This window comes from Rutilus rutilus, assembly GCF_951802725.1.
Source record: "Rutilus rutilus genome assembly, chromosome: 11".
Classification (NCBI taxonomy): domain Eukaryota; kingdom Metazoa; phylum Chordata; class Actinopteri; order Cypriniformes; family Leuciscidae; genus Rutilus; species Rutilus rutilus.
The window spans coordinates 1,229,669-1,249,045 of NC_140216.1; the positions used below are offsets into that span (position 1 = coordinate 1,229,669).

At 39.4% G+C, this 19,377-nt stretch overlaps 1 protein-coding gene across 1 annotated transcript in view; it reads left to right on the forward strand.

Annotated features, from left to right (window-relative positions):
- The window catches only part of LOC311300016 (uncharacterized protein), a 187,266-nt gene that overhangs the window by 45,268 nt on the left and 122,621 nt on the right, over nucleotides 1–19,377 (forward strand). Inside the window, exons 4-8 of the mRNA XM_084424072.1 lie at nucleotides 4,957–4,989; nucleotides 5,802–6,087; nucleotides 6,253–6,389; nucleotides 6,476–6,502; nucleotides 13,653–13,932. Coding sequence (XP_084280198.1) covers nucleotides 4,957–4,989; nucleotides 5,802–6,087; nucleotides 6,253–6,389; nucleotides 6,476–6,502; nucleotides 13,653–13,932 — 763 coding nt within the window. The remainder of the gene's footprint in view (nucleotides 1–4,956; nucleotides 4,990–5,801; nucleotides 6,088–6,252; nucleotides 6,390–6,475; nucleotides 6,503–13,652; nucleotides 13,933–19,377) is intronic.

The following is a 19,377-nucleotide window of genomic DNA, read 5'->3' on the forward strand; positions in this document are numbered from 1 at the left end:
GAGGATGCTCCTGAGCTTGCTGAGGTGCATCCTCCTAATCTCTCTAGTCCAGCTTTTTCAAGTTTTAATGCTGTTGACTTTGATTCAATCTCTAAACTTGTCTTGTCAATGAACTCTACTACTTGCATACTTGATCCACTACCTACAACTGTTTTAAAACATTGTCTTCCTGTCATTTTACCACACATCACTGTTATTGTTAATGCTTCGCTCAATACAGGGATTGTCTCTTCTGCTTTAAAAATGGCTGCGATTACACCTGTTCTTAAAAAAGCTGGGAGTGACATCACCGATATGTCAAATTATCGACCGATCTCTAATTTACCTTTTCTGGCAAAAGTGCTCGAGCGTGTGGTTGCTGGCCAACTCCATATTCATCTCCGTACAAATAGTCTTTTAGAAAGATTTCAATCCGGGTTTAGATCTGGACACAGTACAGAGACTGCTCTTGTCAGGGTTCTGAATGATCTCCTCGTTATAGCTGACTCTGGGGCTTGTGGCATTTTGGTCATGCTAGACCTTACTGCTGCATTCGATACCATATGTCACGGTATATTATTGGACAGACTGCAAAAGTGGACTGGTCTGTCTGGAACTGTTTTGAACTGGTTCAGATCTTACCTCTCAGATCGCTCCCAATTTGTCTACCTGGGTTCTAACAGGTCTCAAACTATTCCTTTGTGTCAGGGTGTCCCTCAGGGGTCAGTTTTGGGTCCTGTTTTATTCAGTATCTATATGCTGCCTCTCGGGCAGATCATTCAGAAGTATGGCCTAAGCTATCATTGTTACGCAGACGACACCCAGATTTATATCAGCTCTCAACCTGATTTTAATTCTTCCTCTTCGAAACTGTCTGATTGTTTGCTGGAAATCAAAGGGTGGATGAAACTCAATTTTTTAAAACTAAACTGCTCCAAAACGGAAGTCTTATTAATTGGAACTTCAGTGAATGTTGGTAAATGTAAGGATTTTAGAATCTCAGTTGACAATATCCAGCTGTCCCCTTCTGACCAGGTTCGTAATCTGGGTGTGATCTTTGATGCCCAGCTTACTTTCAATTCACATTTTAAAAATATAACGAAGGTGGCTTTTTTTCACCTGAGGAACATTGCACGTATTAGACCGTTTCTCTCTAGGCCTGATGCAGAGAGGCTTATCCATGCCTTTATCACATCGAGACTTGATTATTGTAATTCTCTTTTTGTGGGTCTACCAGCAAACTCTATTAAGAGGTTGCAATATATCCAAAACTCAGCCGCACGCGTCTTGACTCACACATCCTCACGCCATCACATTACACCAGTGCTCCAGCAATTACATTGGCTTCCAGTTCAGTCACGTATTGATTTTAAAATTCTGATTTTAACTTGTAAAGCTGTACATGGGTTGGCTCCGGATTACATCTGTGATTTGGTTACACCATCCATTCCTGCTCGTTCTCTCCGCTCTGCTGTCTCTCTCTGTCTGTTTCAGCCTCGTTTTAAATTAAAAACTATGGGGGGAAGAGCCTTTTCCTGTATTGCGCCAAAGTTATGGAATACTTTACCTGCACCCATCAGAAATGCTCCTTCTGTGGATTGTTTTAAGAAATTTCTTAAGACTCATCTTTTTACTACTGCTTTTAATTTATAAATTATTATTATTATGTTTTTTTTTTTTTTTTTTTTTTTTATATACACTTGTTCTGATGCAATGTTGATTGTTTGATTATTTTGCTTTGTATCCTGTAGCGCTTTGAGTTTGAGAAAGGCGCATTATAAAATAAATTTATTATTATTATTATTATAAAAGTGCATCTATCCATCATAAAAGTGCATCTGTCCATCATAGAAGTGCATCTATCCATCATAGAAGTGCATCTATCCATCATAGAAGTGCATCTATCCATCATAAAAGTGCATCTGTCCATCATAAAAGTGCATCTGTCCATCATAGAAGTGCATCTATCCATCATAGAAGTGCATCTTTCCATGATAAAAGTGCATCTATCCATCATAAAAGTGCATCTATCCATCATAAAAGTACATCTATCCATCATAAAAGTGCATCTCTTTATCATAAGTGCATCTATCCATGATAAAAGTGCATCTATCCATCATAAAAGTGCATCTATCATCATAAAAGTGCATCTATCCATCATAAAAGTGCATCTATCCATCATAAAAGTGCATCTCTTTATCATAAGTGCATCTATCCATCATAAAAGTGCATCTATCCATCATAAAAGTGCATCTATCCATCATAAAAGTGCATCTATCCATCATAAAAGTACATCTATCCATCATAAAAGTACATCTATCCATCATAAAAGTGCATCTCTTTATCATAAGTGCATCTATCCATGATAAAAGTGCATCTATCCATGAATAGATGCATATGATTGATCCATTATGGCCTCCTAATCATCCCCATAAACTAATTGGCTTCATTCACTGTCTCCTCTCCACCAGTAAGCGTGTGTGTGTGTGTGTGTGTGTGTGTGTGTGTGTGTGTTCTGGTGTCCAGGTGGATGCTGCACATTGCTGGTGGTTGAGGAGATTCCCTCTTCCATATGTGAAGCGCTTTGAGTACCCAGAAAAGGGCAATATAAATGTAACAAATTATTATTTCTTATTGTAGCTTCTGATACTTTTTACTTATACTTTTATAATGGCTATTATTGATCATTAAAACTGACATTTAACAAAGAGAGACAAGATTGTGTTTTATGTGTTAATATTATATTTAGTATGTATTATATTAGAGGCAGAGAGGTCAAGACCGAACTAGTTTGGTATTGAGAAATTGACATTTGAAACATTTCGACACAGTTATGATGTAACGAAGCCTAGATTACTGAGATCACGTGACTTTGGCAGTTTTATAAACGCTCTGAACCACTGATTCGAAACCAAAGATTTGAAGAATCTGAAGAATCAGTGTTTCGAAATCGCTCATCACCAACTACAGGTAACAAAGGTTTTTGACTCCATCGCATGTTTTGATCTGTGCATCTGAGACGTAGACACACACAGACCAGTGAAAAGGGTCTCGTTCTGAAGCAAAAAACCTGAAGAAAGAGCTGGAGTAGCGTTTGAGGCTAGAAGTGATCAGAGCTGGAGTAGCGTTTGAGGCTAGTAGTGATCAGAGCTGGAGTAGCGTTTGAGGCTATTAGTGATCAGAGCTGGAGTAGCGTTTGAGGCTAGTAGTGATCAGAGCTGGAGTAGCGTTTGAGGCTAGCAGTGATCAGAGCTGGAGTAGCGTTTGAGGCTAGTAGTGATCAGAGCTGGAGTAGCGTTTGAGGCTAGTAGTGATCAGAGCTGGAGTAGCGTTTGAGGCTAGCAGTGATCAGAGCTGGAGTAGCGTTTGAGGCTAGTAGTGATCAGAGCTGGAGTAGCGTTTGAGGCTAGTAGTGATCAGAGCAGGAGTAGCGTTTGAGGCTAGTAGTGATCAGAGCAGGAGTAGCGTTTGAGGCTAGTAGTGATCAGAGCAGGAGTAGCGTTTGAGGCTATTAGTGATCAGAGCTGGAGTAGCGTTTGAGGCTAGTAGTGATCAGAGCTGGAGTAGCGTTTGAGGCTAGTAGTGATCAGAGCTGGAGTAGCGTTTGAGGCTAGTAGTGATCAGAGCTGGAGTAGTGTTTGAGGCTAGTAGTGATCAGAGCTGGAGTAGCGTTTGAGGCTAGTAGTGATCAGAGCTGGAGTGTGACGTAGGAGTCATTTCCATCTTCGTGATTCTTTTGATAATTATGTTACTGTAATGTGTTAGATCAGTGAAATAACACAGTGATACTCTTAACAAAGCTTTAATTTGATGTATGTCTCTTTTTGACGTGTTTGTATGATATAAATGTAAAATTGAATATATTATTATTCGTATGATTGGTCATAATATTCCTCATATGAATAATATATTGGATAAATAATAAATATATTAATTGTTTATAAAAATATTATTAATTCCATTTATGAAGCCTATTATATAAAAGTGTAGAATAGAATATCATAGTTCTAATAGCGGCTCATTGTAACGCAGTGTGACAACATGCCCCGCCTGAGCAACTGGGGTTTAAACATGACGAGTGTTTCTGCTGTTAGATCAGCATTAATGAACTATCTCAACTGTTAATTAACAGATATAAGATTAAAATAATATCAGATTTGTCTAATTTTAAATAAACACAAAAAACAGAGATGAAAAATTTACATAGGCTAAGTAAGAAATTCACTTTTGCAATTGCAATTTTTTCTCTATATAGTGTTGATACGGCAACTAATAAACACACTAAGAGAGACCGAGTGTGTCAGATATTCTGTTCAGCTTTTCTGTTCATTTTAATTATATTTAAATACAGAATAGAATTACACCACAATAGAAAAACAAACAAATAAACATTCAAACAAACAAACGGAAGAGGAACAGTTGATAATACAAAAAACAGCCGATAATATCACTTTCTTTATATTAATTATAATTAATTACAATTATTTACAATAAAGAATGTGTGAAGTATTTCAAACCAATATTAGTATGGTGTGTAAGGTATAGGCTATTCATATTTTGTAGTTTGGCTGCCATGCCATCCTCTCTGAGCATATACCATTTTATCATTACAATACCAATATATGTTTCTTTGTTTAAATGAGGATGAGAAATTGAAAATGATTCCTTCATATGCTGATATGAGATGTGTTGTTATGTCTTATATCAGGATGGACATGCGTGTGGTTTTGTTTCTAACACTTTTTACTGGGATGTGTGTCGCTGATTCCACAGGTACGTTTAGATTAATACAGGTAAAAATGCCTGGATTTGAAAATCTGTAATTATTGTGTATCATAATCAGATTAAATTATTAAAATTATAGGATGAAAAATGGTTATTGAAAATGTGTTATTTATTTATTTATAAAGACTCAATGGTATAATTGTTTTTTTGTATCTAATAATGTCTGTATATATGTTATTATTGTATTAACAGTAAAGGACACATCATCTTGCTCTGATGATTCAAGTGAGTGTTCTTCATTAATTTGAATGTTGTCAGTAACACGTATATAATATTCTTACTGAATATTTGGTAAGGGATAATGTACATCATCAAGACAGTTATCGCAAAATAACCCATGGCTACTAGCCACAAATAAATTATTTTGGACACAAAATATTGATTTGAGTTTAAATATTATATTAGCTCACTTGTAAAAAATGCAAATCTTCTTTGATGAAAAAAATATTCCTATCAAAGCAAACATTTAAGGGATAATGTACAGTCATTTACACAATTTTTACACTTATTTGTCTCAAAAGTATTTATTGAGTCCATATGTCATGCAAACAAGAAACTGCTTCTAACCTCAACTCTGCGATGCTGTAGCGAATGTTCATTGGAAACATGGTTTCAAGAAACACCGACCATTACGGTGTAAAAAGCAATCATTCGGGCAACAAGACGAACACTACTGTACTCTTAATACTAAAAATACTTTAATGCAATCTGAATATTTGAACACAATTAATAACTATAACAGAGACGCAACTGGCACCAGTTGTGTTTGTGTGAAACGAGAGAGAGCGGGTCCACAGTGTGATGCGGCTCCAGAAACCCGGATGAGCTGTGTGTTATCCAGCGTTACTGTTGATGACGTCATTATCTGGGAATATCAGACCTGGGAATGTCACGACTGACCAATCAGAATCAAGTATTCCAGAGAGCCGTGTAATAATCATTTGGATTACATTGTTTAGAATTATTTTGCCCATTTAATTGGGAAAAACACATTAAAGTAAAAAAAGAAAAGTTATTTATTATTTTGTGTTATACAGGGAATCTTGCTCTTGGAGCCACAGCTGTCCAGTCTACCACACACAATGCAAACGCAGGAGCTCAAAAGGCTGTCGATGGCAACATGAATTCAAGTTACAAAGATGGGTATTGCAGTTGTACTGTTTGGGAGCAGAGTCCCTGGTGGAGAGTTGACTTGGGGAAAAGCTACGATGTAACCAGGGTTAGCATCACTAATAGTGATTATATAGGTTATTCAGAGTATATAAATGGTTCTCAGATCCGTATCGGCAACAGCCTGGAAAATAATGGCAACAATAATGAGCTGTAAGTATTGTCTCTCTCTTAATACCCTTAGACATTTACTAAATTAAATAACATTACTTTGAAAAAATAATTTTAATATAAAAACTTGCCTTTGACAGGAGTATATTTAATATGCTTCTTGCCGTTTTGATTCGCCCCTCTCTATTTCTCTGTGTGTCTTCACAGGGCTGCGACTGTTGAGTCCATCTCAGCTGGAGAAACAAAAACATTTACGTTTAAGCCTATTAATGGGCGATATGTCAACATTATTATACCTGGGCGCAGTGATTATCTCCTTCTGTGTGAAGTCCAGGTGTTTTCAGGTAAGGGACAGAGAGAGAAGACTCTGTGATAGAATTTGTTTATGTTCTTATTAATGTGTGTATAACTGTTATTATTTTATTAACAGACACATCAACGTACAGTTGTTTTCCAAGTGAGTGTTCTTCATTACTTTGAATGTTGTCAGTAACACATAATATAACATAATATTCTTACTGAACATATTCTTATGCTGCGTTCACACCAAACGCGAATCTGCGTCAAAATTCGCGCCTGCCGCGTCTAGTTATACGCGTGACCACTTTGTGTGCATTCGCGCGTCAAGAGCGAAATTGACGCGCGTAAAATCAAAAGTTTGAAGCGAAATTTACGCGCGTCACGCGCGTCAAAGGCGAAGTCCGGGGGCGAAAGTTTCGAAACCTGTTGGCGGCCATCTTTTTTAGATGTTTATCGAGCATTAGCAATAGCATTAATCGAGAGAGTCACCGCTCGTATATGCTCTGGAGAGCAGAAACAGCTGCGTAGGGGACATCGTCGCAGTACTCGGGTCCACCAAACCCTCCGGAGGGTTTCAGGAGTTTCACAATTTGCTTCAGGAGGTAGGTTTGGTGGACCTAACGGTGAGGACGCTGACGAGGACAGCGTAGGCCGTATAAAGCCTCGGCCTCGAGTGGTCGCTGCCTGACGAGCCCGCGCTGTACAGCCCGGCGCGAGGTTCACCCTCTCACGCACCTAATCTGTCATTTATTTTTGTTTTGATAATAAATGGAGCCAGCCTCCAAAAGTGAAACCTGTCCTGTGATTTTTTGAAAAGTTTTTATATTGTGTTTGTTGTCTTTACATTAGATTAATAAAGTTTCATATAATCTAGAATATGGAATAAATAGCATTCAATACAAAATGAGTATCTCTCATATATTGAAATCGAGTTTTTATGTGCTTTGTTGTGCATTTTAGTCATATTACAAAATAATTTATTGAGGCCAAACATAAAATAACATTATAAACTGTCAGTTCACCACGTGACAGCAGCAAGCAGGCTCCTGATTGGTTAACGCGGCGCGAATTGACGCAGAAGTTCAGATTTTTCAACTCGGGCGGCAGACGCAAATTCGCGTCAAACGCGTGAATGCACAAAAAGCACAATTCGCGCTTAAAGCAACAACATGGAACTTTTCCTCTGCGGTCGCCCTACAGGTTGGAAGCGGAATTGTCCATTACCGCTGTCGTAAAATGATTTACGGTTACTGTCAACGCATTCTCATCCCCAAATCGTCACTTTCAAACATTCTTCAATATCCGACGCACAAAGCACCCTTAGCGTCAATATGAGACGCTTCGGTTATGGGTAGGTTTAGGTCTGTGGTAGGGTTATGCGTCTCATATGGACGCTAAAGGGTGCTTTGTGCGTCAGATATTGAAGAAATTTTGAAAGCGTCAGTATATGACGACTTGGGATGAGAACGGGCTGTTACTGTATATGAAGCATGCAGGTTTTTTTTTCATATGGGCAATGATAATATTATTAATCTTCCTCCTTTCATAATTTATACATGTTTAGTAGACTAAACATTTTAACTCAAACATTTGCGATTTGCATGTCGATTGCAATGCTCAAATCTGAACGAGAATGATAGCGATAGCATCCTAACCATCTAAAACTAGCATGTTAGTGTTTACTAGCTACCAGATTGATAATTCGCTCATCTACTAACGTTAGCTGATTCATGAAGATAAATGGAGGACCAGATAGTTTCCGTAACGTAGCCAGGCAGACAACAGATTAGAAAAACTAAAGATAGTATGCAAGCAATTTACTTACTAGTTCAACAGCATGACGGCCAAGTCAGCATCGGTCTGACGATAAGCTCACGCCAGCGAGCAAACGCTCGACCAATATTGATCCTCGTCCTGCCTTTCAGTTTATCACTCTCCCTTTTCCTCTTCCGACTCTACTCCGACAAAACCTTGGACTTCTTCGCTGCTGCTTCAGCCATGACGAAAACAGACGCACGAAAACAAACGCGCTGGTTGGCCTGTCACGGCGAAGTGACGTATGCCGTAAAGCAGTCGAATTTTGTAGTTCTTTTTGAGCTCTGGTTACTACCCGCACCCCGAAGTTACATAGTGCCAGTAAAAGCGATACAGACCCCGCCAGGCTCTGGCAGACGTCTCATTCAACCTATTGTAAGTCGATGTACCATCACAAGGGTCTTGGAAATATATTATGAAGGTTGAAAAACTACATGTTGTTACTTTAACGCGCGTAACGCCCCAAACGCTCAATTCGCGTCATTCGCGCGAATGAGGCGAATTCGCGTCTACCGCGCCGCGCTAAACGCCTCATTCGCGCCGCAAGATCTCCAGACGCGGGTAAACGCGTCTTACCATTGACTTAACATTGAAATCACTCGCGCCAGACGCATATTCGCGTTTGGTGTGAACCAGGGCCGTGCACAGACCTTTTGAGGGGCATGTGCTGAAACTAAAAAAAGGGCACCCCACCTCCCATTTTCAATAACACAAAATAAAGCTTTAGATTTATTCACGATTAATAACAACCATAATAATAATAATATAGATAATATAGATAAACATGTTTTAAGGGCTTCTTTAAACCTAACAGCAACCTTCTGTGAGCCAGGGATGTTGGTCTCTTATTCACTACACTTTCTCTAAAATAATCAGAATCAGAAGAATCAGAATCAGAAAGAGCTTTATTGCCAAGTATGCTTGCGCATACGAGGAATTTGTCTTGGTGACAGTAGCTTCCAGTACACATACAATATAAAGTGACAAGACAAGTAACATAGGTATAAATAAAAAAATAGAAAAAATAAAAATAAAATAAAAATAAAAAGATTATAAATTATAAATATATATAAAGTTATAAGGTGCTATAATGAAATGTCTAAGGGAAGTATTGCACATGTTTGTTCCACAGTAGCGGAACATTTAAGTGTTCATGAGGTAGATGGCCTGGGGAAAGAAACTTTTCCTGTGTCTGGTTGTTTTTGTGCTCGGTGCTCTGTAGCGTCGACCAGACGGTAACAGTTCAAACAGAAAGTGTGCTGGGTGTGACGGGTCCAGAGTGATTTTGCGAGCCCTTTTACTCACTCTGGATGAGTGCAGTACTTTGAGTGTGGGAAGGGTAGTGCCAGTAATTCGCTCAGCAGTCCGAACTATCCGCTGTAGTCTACGGAGGTCGGTTTTGGTAGCAGAGCCGAACCAGACGGTGATGGAAGTGCAGAGGATGGACTGGATGACAGCTGAGTAGAACTGTACGAGCAGCTCCTGTGGCAGGTTGAATTTCCTCAGCTGACGCAGGAAGTACAGTCTCTGTTGGGCTTTCTTCACAATAGAGTCTATGTGAGTGTCCCACTTCAGATCCTGAGAGATGGTGGTGCCCAGGAACCTGAATGACTCTACTGCAGTCACAGTGCTGTCCGTGATGGTGAGTGAAGGGAGTGCAGGGGGGTTTCTCCTGAAGTCCACGATCATCTCCACTGTTTTGAGCGTGTTCAGCTCCAGGTTGTTATAACTGCACCAAAGAGCCAGCTGCTCCACCTCCTGTCTGTACGCAGACTCGTCACCGTTCCGGATGAGTCCGATAACAGTAGTGTCGTCCGCAAACTTCAGGAGCTTGACAGAGGTGTCTTTAGAGGTGCAGTCATTTGTGTACAGGGAGAAGAGCAGTGGTGAGAGAACACATCCCTGTGGAGCACCGGTGCTGATGGTGCGGCTGTCGGACGTGATTTTGCCCATTCTGACTAGCTGTTGTCTGTCTGTCAGAAAGCTGGTGATCCATTGACAGATGGAGCTAGGGACAGAGAGCTGGGTCAGTTTGGTCTGGAGCAGTGATGGGACGATGGTGTTGAAGGCAGAACTAAAGTCCACGAACAGAATCCTTGCATAGGTCCCTGGTTTGTCCAGATGTTGTAGGGTGTAATGCAGTCCCATATTGACCACATCATCCACAGACCGGTTTGCTCTGTAGGCAAACTGCAGGGGGTCCAGCAAGGGTCCAGTGATGTCCTTCAGATATGCTAACACCAGTCTTTCGAATGACTTCATGGCCACAGATGTTAAGGCAACAGGTCTGTAGTCATTGAGTCCTGTGATCTTTGGTTTCTTCGGGATTGGGATGATGGTGGAGCGTTTAAAGCAGAAAGGGACTTTGCACTGCTCCAGTGATCTGTTGAAGATCAGTGAGAAGATAGAGGCCAGCTGGTCAGCGCAGGTTTTCAGACAGGCTGGTGAAACACCGTCTGGGCCTGGTGCTTTCCTTCTCTTCTGTTTCCTGAAGATCTGACGCACATTATCCTCACTGATCTGAAGTGCAGGGGGGGAGGGGAGGGGGATGGCTGGAGGTGTTGATGGCTGTGTAGAGAGATGGTCAGGGCGGGTATGGGGTGTCTGATCGGGGGTCTCAAATCTACAGTAAAAGACATTCAGCTCGTTCGCAAGATGCTTATTGCTGTCGATGCTGGGGGATGGTGTCTTGTAGTTGGTAATGTCTTTCAGGCCTTTCCACACTGATGCAGGGTCGTTGGAGGAAAACTGGTTTTCCAGCTTTTTGGCATAGCTCTTCTTAGCCACTTCAATCTCCTTTGTCAATGTGTTCCTGGCCTGATTATACAAGATCCTATCCCCACTCCTGTAGGCATCTTCTTTGACCTGACGAAGCTGTCTGAGTTTTGGTGTGAACCATGGTTTATCATTGTTGAATGATAAGTAAGTCCTGGTAGGGATGCATAAATCCTCACAGAAACTAATGTATGATGTTACAGTCTCTGTGAGCTCGTCCAGATCGCTAGCAGCAGCTTCAAAAACACTCCAGTCAGTGCATTCAAAACAGGCTTGTAAGACCTGCTCTGTGTCGTTGGTCCATCTCTTTACAGTCCTTATTACTGGCTTAGCAGTTTTAAGTTTTTGCCTGTAAGTTGGTAGAAGATGAACCAGGCAGTGATCGGAAAGTCCTAGAGCTGCTCTGGCGACGGAGCGATATGCATCCTTTGTTGTGGTGTAGCAATGGTCCAAAATATTATTGTCTAGCAATGGAGTTGTGGTGTAGCAATGGAAAGCCAGCAATAAAAAAATAAAATAAAAAATAGTGTGAAAAGTAGGCCTACAGTTGCAGTGAAAAGCATTTCTGAAGGATCACGTGACACTGAAGAGTACTGAACTGGAGTAATGATGCTGAAAATGCAGCTTTGATCACAGAAATAAATTACATTTTAAAATATATTAAAATAGAAAACAGTTATTTTAAATTGTAAAAAATATTTAACAATATTACTGTTTTTGCTGTATTTTGGATCAAATAAATGAAGCCTTGGAATGAATTAAATCATGAATTACATTGTGCATGATACAATATAAAGATTTCACAGTGATCTTCTGTAATGTTTTTTTTTTTTAAGTCACTACTACAATATTACTGTAGTAAAACCATGTGAGGACGAGCGGAGAGTATAGAATAGGCTATAGATTAAAAAATTAGCTAGATAATACGTGCATATTAACAGCCTTGAATTAACCATAACATGATTAGTCTAAATGTTAATAAATTAAGTGTATCAGCAATCATAAATCAAAGAAGAAATTTCTTAGAAATATATGTTACCTAGGTGACGAGGATCACTCGTAGCTTTGTGTAAGTTCCAGTACGAAACAGCGCGGGGGCGCACATGTTATTTTTCCGATGGTAAAAACAAATTATATGTTGTTGTATTACTTATCATCAGTATATAGTTTTTGACCAGCGAATGTGTGCAAATGTGCATTTTTTGTCCGTCATTAAAACGGCGCCGGCGGTATCACATTACATTTTCATCAACAGGTTACAAACTAGTTTGTTGTACCTATATGGGCGCTCAGTTTTTCCTGCTGTAAAATAAATTTGGCCAAAATCGCATTTTATAAAAGATGAAATGCTACTGTATGCACAGGCTATTTAAGTGTCAATGTATTATTGGCTATGACTAGATGGCAAATGCTAGCCGTACCTCTCAGTCTCAGGCGACGTCCCACATGTCTCAGTGAGTCTCAGTGAGTTATTGATTTATATATAAAATAAATAAAATACTAGCCTTTATAGACATAGTGTTTAGTAGTAGCCTACTTATTCAAACAACAAGATATTTATTTACCCTTCGCAAAACTTCGTTCAGCTGCTGTCTACTGTGCGGCTGCTGTGGAACTTCAGGATTCAGTGAATATAGAGGGGGCGGAGTTATCAGCATACTGACAGCTTGAGGATCGAATACGATTTACACGAGGTCATTTTAAGAACTTTCATTTGCTAAATATTTGTAAAACAGACAGACAGACGTAAATGGTAACCAATAGCATTGATGTAAAAAAAAAAAAAAAAAAAAAAAAAAAAACACCACCCAAAAAAGGGCACTTCGGAGTGTAAGGGCAAAAAGGGCATGTGCTCTGCACAGGTTGAGCCCTACCTGTGCACGTGCCTGGTGTGAACGCAGCATTACACATAATATTCTTACTGAAAATGTGATAACCAATAAGGGATAATGTGAATCAACACAGTTGTTATTGCAAAGTAAACCCTGAAAGGCTGATCAGGACCCCGTCTTATTAAATCGCTACTAACCACAAATATTTTTTTTTGGACACAAAGTATTTGAAAAAGAGTTGAAATATTATATTAGCTCACTTGTAATAAACGTAAAGCTTCTGTGAAGAAAGAATATCTCTAGCAAGACAAACCTACAAGTTCAAACAAGACAAATATTTAAGGGATAATGTACAGTCATGTACAACAAATTAATAATTACATGAAAATATTGATTTGAGATGAAACTGTTTTAAATTCTTGGCCGTTTATTATCTTAGAATCCATTATGGTGTATAAAAACAATCATTCAGGCAATAAGACGAACACTACTGTACTCTTAATACTATTATACTTCAATACAATCTTAATATTTGAACACAATTAATAACTATAACAGAGACTCAACTGGCACCAGTTGTGTTTGTGTGAAACGAGAGAGAGCGGGTCCACAGTGTGATACAAGAAACATTAAAGAAAGGCCGGCTCCAGAAACCCGGATGAGCTGTGTGTTATCCAGCGTTACTGTTGATGACGTCATTATCTGTGAATATCAGACCTGGGAATGTCACGACTGACCAATCAGATTCAAGTATTCCAGAGAGCCGTGTAATAATCATTTGGATTACATAGTTTAGAATTATTTTGCCCATTATATTGGAATTATACTTTAGCACATTAAAGTGAAAACAAGAAAAGCTATTGTTTATTATTTTATGTTAAACAGGGAATCTTGCTCTTGGAGCCACAGCTAACCAGTCTTCCACATACGATCAAGAAGAAGCTCAAAATGCTGTCGATGGCAACAGGAATTCAATTTTGAGTGGTGGGTCATGCACTCACACTAATGCGGACAAAGACCCCTGGTGGAGAGTTGACTTGGGGGTAGTCTACAAGATAACCAGGGTTAGCATCACTAATCGTGGAGATTGTTGTGAATGGAGGATAAATGGAGCTCAGATCCGTATCGGCAACAGCCTGGAAAATAATGGCAACAATAATGAGCTGTAAGTATTGTCTCTCTCTTAATACCCTTAGACATTTATTAAATTAAATAACATTACTTTGAAAAAATAATTTTAATGTAAAAACTTGCCTTTGACAGAAGTATATTTAATATGCTTCTTGCCGTTTTGATTCGCCCCTCTCTATTTCTCTGTGTCTTCACAGGGCTGCGACTGTTGAGTCCATCTCAAATGGAGTCACAGCAACGTTTAAGTTTAAGCCTATTAATGGGAGATATGTCAACATTTTTATACCTGGGCGCAATGAATATCTCACACTGTGTGAGGTTGAGGTGTTTGCAGGTGAGCAATAAATGGAGAGAGAGCTGGTGTGTAGACATTTGAAGTATTTATACTATGTGTATGTTGCCTTAATAATTGTTTTCTGATTTCATTGCCAGATTAAGTGGAATGAGAGGATGTTACGCCACAGTCCACTGACCCTACAAGCAAAATACCAAACTTCTGTTTTTTTTCTGAGCAATACTAATATTGCACTTTTTCATTGTTTTAATTTTACCTGTATGCACCTTTTATCCTTAAGATAAATAAGTTTCAGTGCACATTCAGTAAAGGTTTCAAATGGTTTTTAAAATGCACCTGATTCTTAACCCCAGTTTGATCCAGGGTTTGTGTATTTACCCATCTTTCCTTATCTTTCTGCTTTCTACATCAATAAATTACTACAGCATTGCATGTTGTATTGTATGTTTCTGGATCAAAAAAAGAGGCGTATTTGGATATTTACAATGAGGAGGAGGTATAGTGTTACATAGCTACCCATCTAGGGTTGAGGAGCTGGTAACAAAGTAAAGAATTACATTTTACAAAAAAAGAGAAAGAAAAAGAAAACCATGGAGAGAACGAGGATTTCCAACCTTCTGTCCCAGAATCGACAACACAACCACCAATTCAAGCAATATTAACTTTCAATTTTCTGTTATAAAGAGTAAAAAAGGCACAAAAGCAACAATAACCAGACCAGAAATATCAAAAAGAATAATAATGAAAATTGGGGCAATAGCTTTAGGGGAGAGTCTGGCCAAAATCTCTCTAAATTACCTGGAGAAAGATAATCCAGGAAAATAATTTACATAACTGTTCCCTCTCTCCCTGCTTAACCATAAACCAGAGAAAATCAGGATTACAGACAAAAATTGCACCCTCCCCCTAAATTCCCCAAAACAAGTAAGAAATAAGAATACTGGAGAAACAAGCTGTTTACAACATATGTAAAATATCAAAGAGAGTCAAAACATATTTACTGAGAGGCGAGGAGACTGAATCCTCCTCAGCCATGCCTCATCCCCTCTTAGGACTCTCTGTGGTATGAACAGCCCTACAGAGAGCGCCCTTTGAGCCATTGCAAGACCCGGTCTCTCAAGACGGCACTCCTGACTGCCCTCACATGTACCAAGAGGGTGGTGGACATGCAGGCATTTTCAGTCAGTGAAACATGCCTGGAATTTGGACTGGCTGACTCTCACTTAATCCTGAGACCCCGACCCGGATATGTGCCCAAAGTTCCCACAACCCCCTTCCTAGACCAGGTGGTGAACTTGAAAGTGCCACCCATGGAGGAGGCAGACCCAAACCTTGCATTGCATTCCAGCACTGCGCACCGTGTGTGGACCGCACACAGAGCTTCAGAAGATCTGAACAGCTCTTCGTTTGCTTTGGAGATCAGCAGAAGGGAAAGGCTGTCTCCAAACAGAGGTTGGCCACTGGATAGTGGATGCCATCATCTTGGCGTATCAGTCCCAGGGTGAGCCGTGTCCCCTTGGTGTGAGAGCTCAGTCGACTGGGAGTTATATACCCCATATGCTGTGATTCCCTCTTGGTCGTGTATTCTTCCACTGTACATTGTTTTGTCTAGGCAGGACCTACCGAGATACCTAGAGATCTTCCGTATTAAGCATTGCCCCCAGGGTCAGTCCATATGTGTATTTCCACATGTTGCCTTCCTATAGGGAGGATGTGGTCTCTGTTGTGTCCCTTTCCATCTGGATTCGGCACGTTTCCCCAGTGTTATCCAACCAGTCGTGGCTGTATAGGTTAACCCTCTGGGGACCAAGCTGTTTTTGGGGTCCTTGAGATGTTCTGACATGCCTTGACATTTGTGCTTTTTTCAGTTATTTATAAACATGTTAATGGCAAAGGTGTAAATTCACTCTATATAGCACAAACAGGGCTACCATAATATGCGAGCAACGTGTATGTAGATGTTTGTATTTTTAAGAGAATAATGTTTATGCGTGGTTATTGGAAAAAATTAAAATGAAAGTTGCTGAATTAAGACCACAAAATACATATTAAATATGTGTCCACAAGACTTTTGTCTAATTGATGTTGTACCTTTGAGTACTGGCTTCAAAATGATGTAAAAATAGTCTTGCTTTATCGTTCACAAAAAAAAAATACATTGATTTAAATGGTGTAAAACAGGTTTTGCTTGGAAAGCCAATATGCGAGGGGGAGGAGTAGTTTACACCTTAGATTATGAATGTCCCACCCACTCTGCATAATGAGCCATTCATTCAGGTGTGACACTGACTGAGCCACAATGCAAGGACAAAAGATATATTTAGAAGAAGACTTATATTGACCATTTAAGATTTCGCTTACATCTCTCTTGTAAATATGTTTTGCTATTTTATTAAAAATGTTACAATTACAACAATAATTACAATTTCAACAATATTTCAAGTGTACTCTTTCTTTGTAAAAAAAAAAAAAAAAAAGATTATAGGCCTACATTTTATCATATGTATTCATTAGTTTGAATATAGCCAACATTGGAACATCTAACATCTTAGTCTATGAATTTATTTTTGACAAAAATAGTATTTTTTTTGCAGTTTAATACGTTGCTTATACAAATACATTTTATTTCAACATATTCCAGTTGATTTTTACTCATCTCAGTAGACTATAGCAAAGCAGTTTATTCTTTCACACACAGACGCGCGATTCATATTTAGGCTAAACAGTCTTTACAAATATGTCCCCTTCATTCATCTCACAGAAAGGCGAGTCATATTATAGAAATGCGATTCATCTTTTTGCGGTTTACATAGGCCTACACTAACGTTATTCCATAACGTTATTCCACACGTGAGAAAAGAAAACAGCCTACCTCACTCCTCAGCGGAATCTGCTCCTCATTTCAGGAGATATTGCTCCTCATCAGCACTGTTCTGAGGAATCTTTTCTCCATAAGGTAGGCTATAATGTCTCACTCGCGAGGAGTCGCGACGCGCTTTGTTTACAGCTAATGTGGGCATTTCACAGCTCTGAAATAGTTCTCAGAATTTGCGTTTGAATAGCACGCGCTCTCCGGGGAGTGGTCACATTACTGTGAATTAGCTCGTAATGAGCTCGACTGGAGTCGCTCTCTTTTTATACAGATTACAGAAGCTGAGAATATTAGTTTTTTATATAAATGACTTCATTTAAAAGATGCGATCTCAAGCTTTATGCCCGTGGGTCTGTTTGCCTGTTTGACTGAATTTTCGCGGAGTTATAGATCATTTTCGAACGCGTTTCAAATGGGAGTTTACTGACAGAGAGAAGGCAGAAATCGCATCATCTTAATTTTTCTTTATTTGTCAAAAAGCAAAACAGATACAGATACAGAAAAAAAATAGAAACTTGAACAGGATCGATTGATGTATTACACGAAAATGAAAGATCAAAATTAACAGAGCATTTAGTGTTTATTTTCATTGCTAAAAAAAAAAACGAGCAAAACGCGCGGGCGCGTTTGTGGTCCCCAGAGGGTTAAAGGAACAGCAGCCATCGACCTTCCCCTTGGAAAGTTATGTTCTTCCGTCCCACCGGGTATGGAGGTCTATGCGACATGGGAAGGATCAGCGGTTGTGCCGCTATCCATAGGGATCCCGATGCTTCAGTCAGTTCTGACGTAACGTAGAATGTGACTGACTGATAGGGAATGTCTCAGTTACTAATGTAACCCCTGTTCCCTGAAGAGTTACGTCCCGCCTGCCACAACCCCTGTACTACTGCTGAATGGCCCGGACCTCCTCAGCAAACTTGAATGAGCTAGTTGCATGCTGCCTTATATACCCGTATGTACAGGGAGTGGCTTACCACCAAATCTCGCTCGCCAGTGTACATTGGCTTGTTTTTGATTGAGCTCTCAGGCAAGATCTCAATGTGTCAATCAGTTCTGACATATATAATGTCTCCGTTCCCTCCTTCATGGAGTGGGGTTTCATTAAAGGATTAGTTCACTTCAAAATGAAAATTCTGTCATCATTAACTCATCCTCAAGTTGTTTCAGACCTGTATGAATTTCTTACTTCTGCTTAACACAAAAGAAGATATTTTGAAGAATGTCGGTCACCAAACAGTTGTTGTACCCCATTTACTTCCATAGTATTTTTTTTCCTACGTGCATCTTCTCACACAGATGGCAGCGGACGACAGACTGTCTTTCATTCACTTCTCGTTCACCTGGACAGGTGAGATCAGACTCAGCTCCGGCCTCATTTACATCTGCCTTCTGGGTAAAGGATCATCTAAAAAAAGAATCTGAATTATGTACATTTTTTTATACAAAAATAAAAACTTTTTTGTCTCTTAACAATTGCATAATTATTGTATTATTATAAGTTGATACTACATGGAACATTTGCAATACCGTTCAAAAGTTTGGAGTCTGGATGGCTTATATTTATATTTAAATCTTTTTAATAATTTAAATGATAATAACACTGTTCACCAGTTGCAGAATGACTGCTAAAGTCACAGTACTGGGCGTTTACCAGCAGATGGAGTCATTGTGATGTTGTTTCTCAAACTGCTCCACATTTTTTTCTTTGTTTGACTGGGACAAATACCTGGCAACCCATCAGTGCAGCTTTTAGCAGAATTGAGTGAGAAGTGAGAACACGGGGATACCAGCTCTTCAAATGCTAACTATTAATTTAAAAAGACTCCCTGCTCTATCCCTTAATAATGCTGAAGAGAAGCTTGATCATCAATGCATCGACGAGAGTGTATGACGGTGTGTGTGTGTGTGAGCAGGTAATCAGAAGTGTGTGTGATCTTGTGTTGCGTTCCTGTAGCACGCAGAACTTAAAGAGCATCTCTAATGAGCATAACAGCAGCACACACACTCATTATCAAGGTATATAAGTTACAACAATGAGTGGATGTTTCATGATGCCGGTCTAATACAGAATGAGATGGCTCACAGAAAACAGCACATTTAAATGAATTCTTGTGGATACTGGGTTTAATAACCAACTAAAAATGTCTTGGTTACATTGGGAGTGGTGGGAACTTTGGGCATATATTCAGGACAGATTCTCAGGATCACATGTGATGAAGCTGGCCCAAATTCAAGGCATGAATCGTTGACCGAAAATGCAAGTGGAAGTGAACGCAGTCAGGAGCCACTTCTGTCTTAACAGACAGGATTTT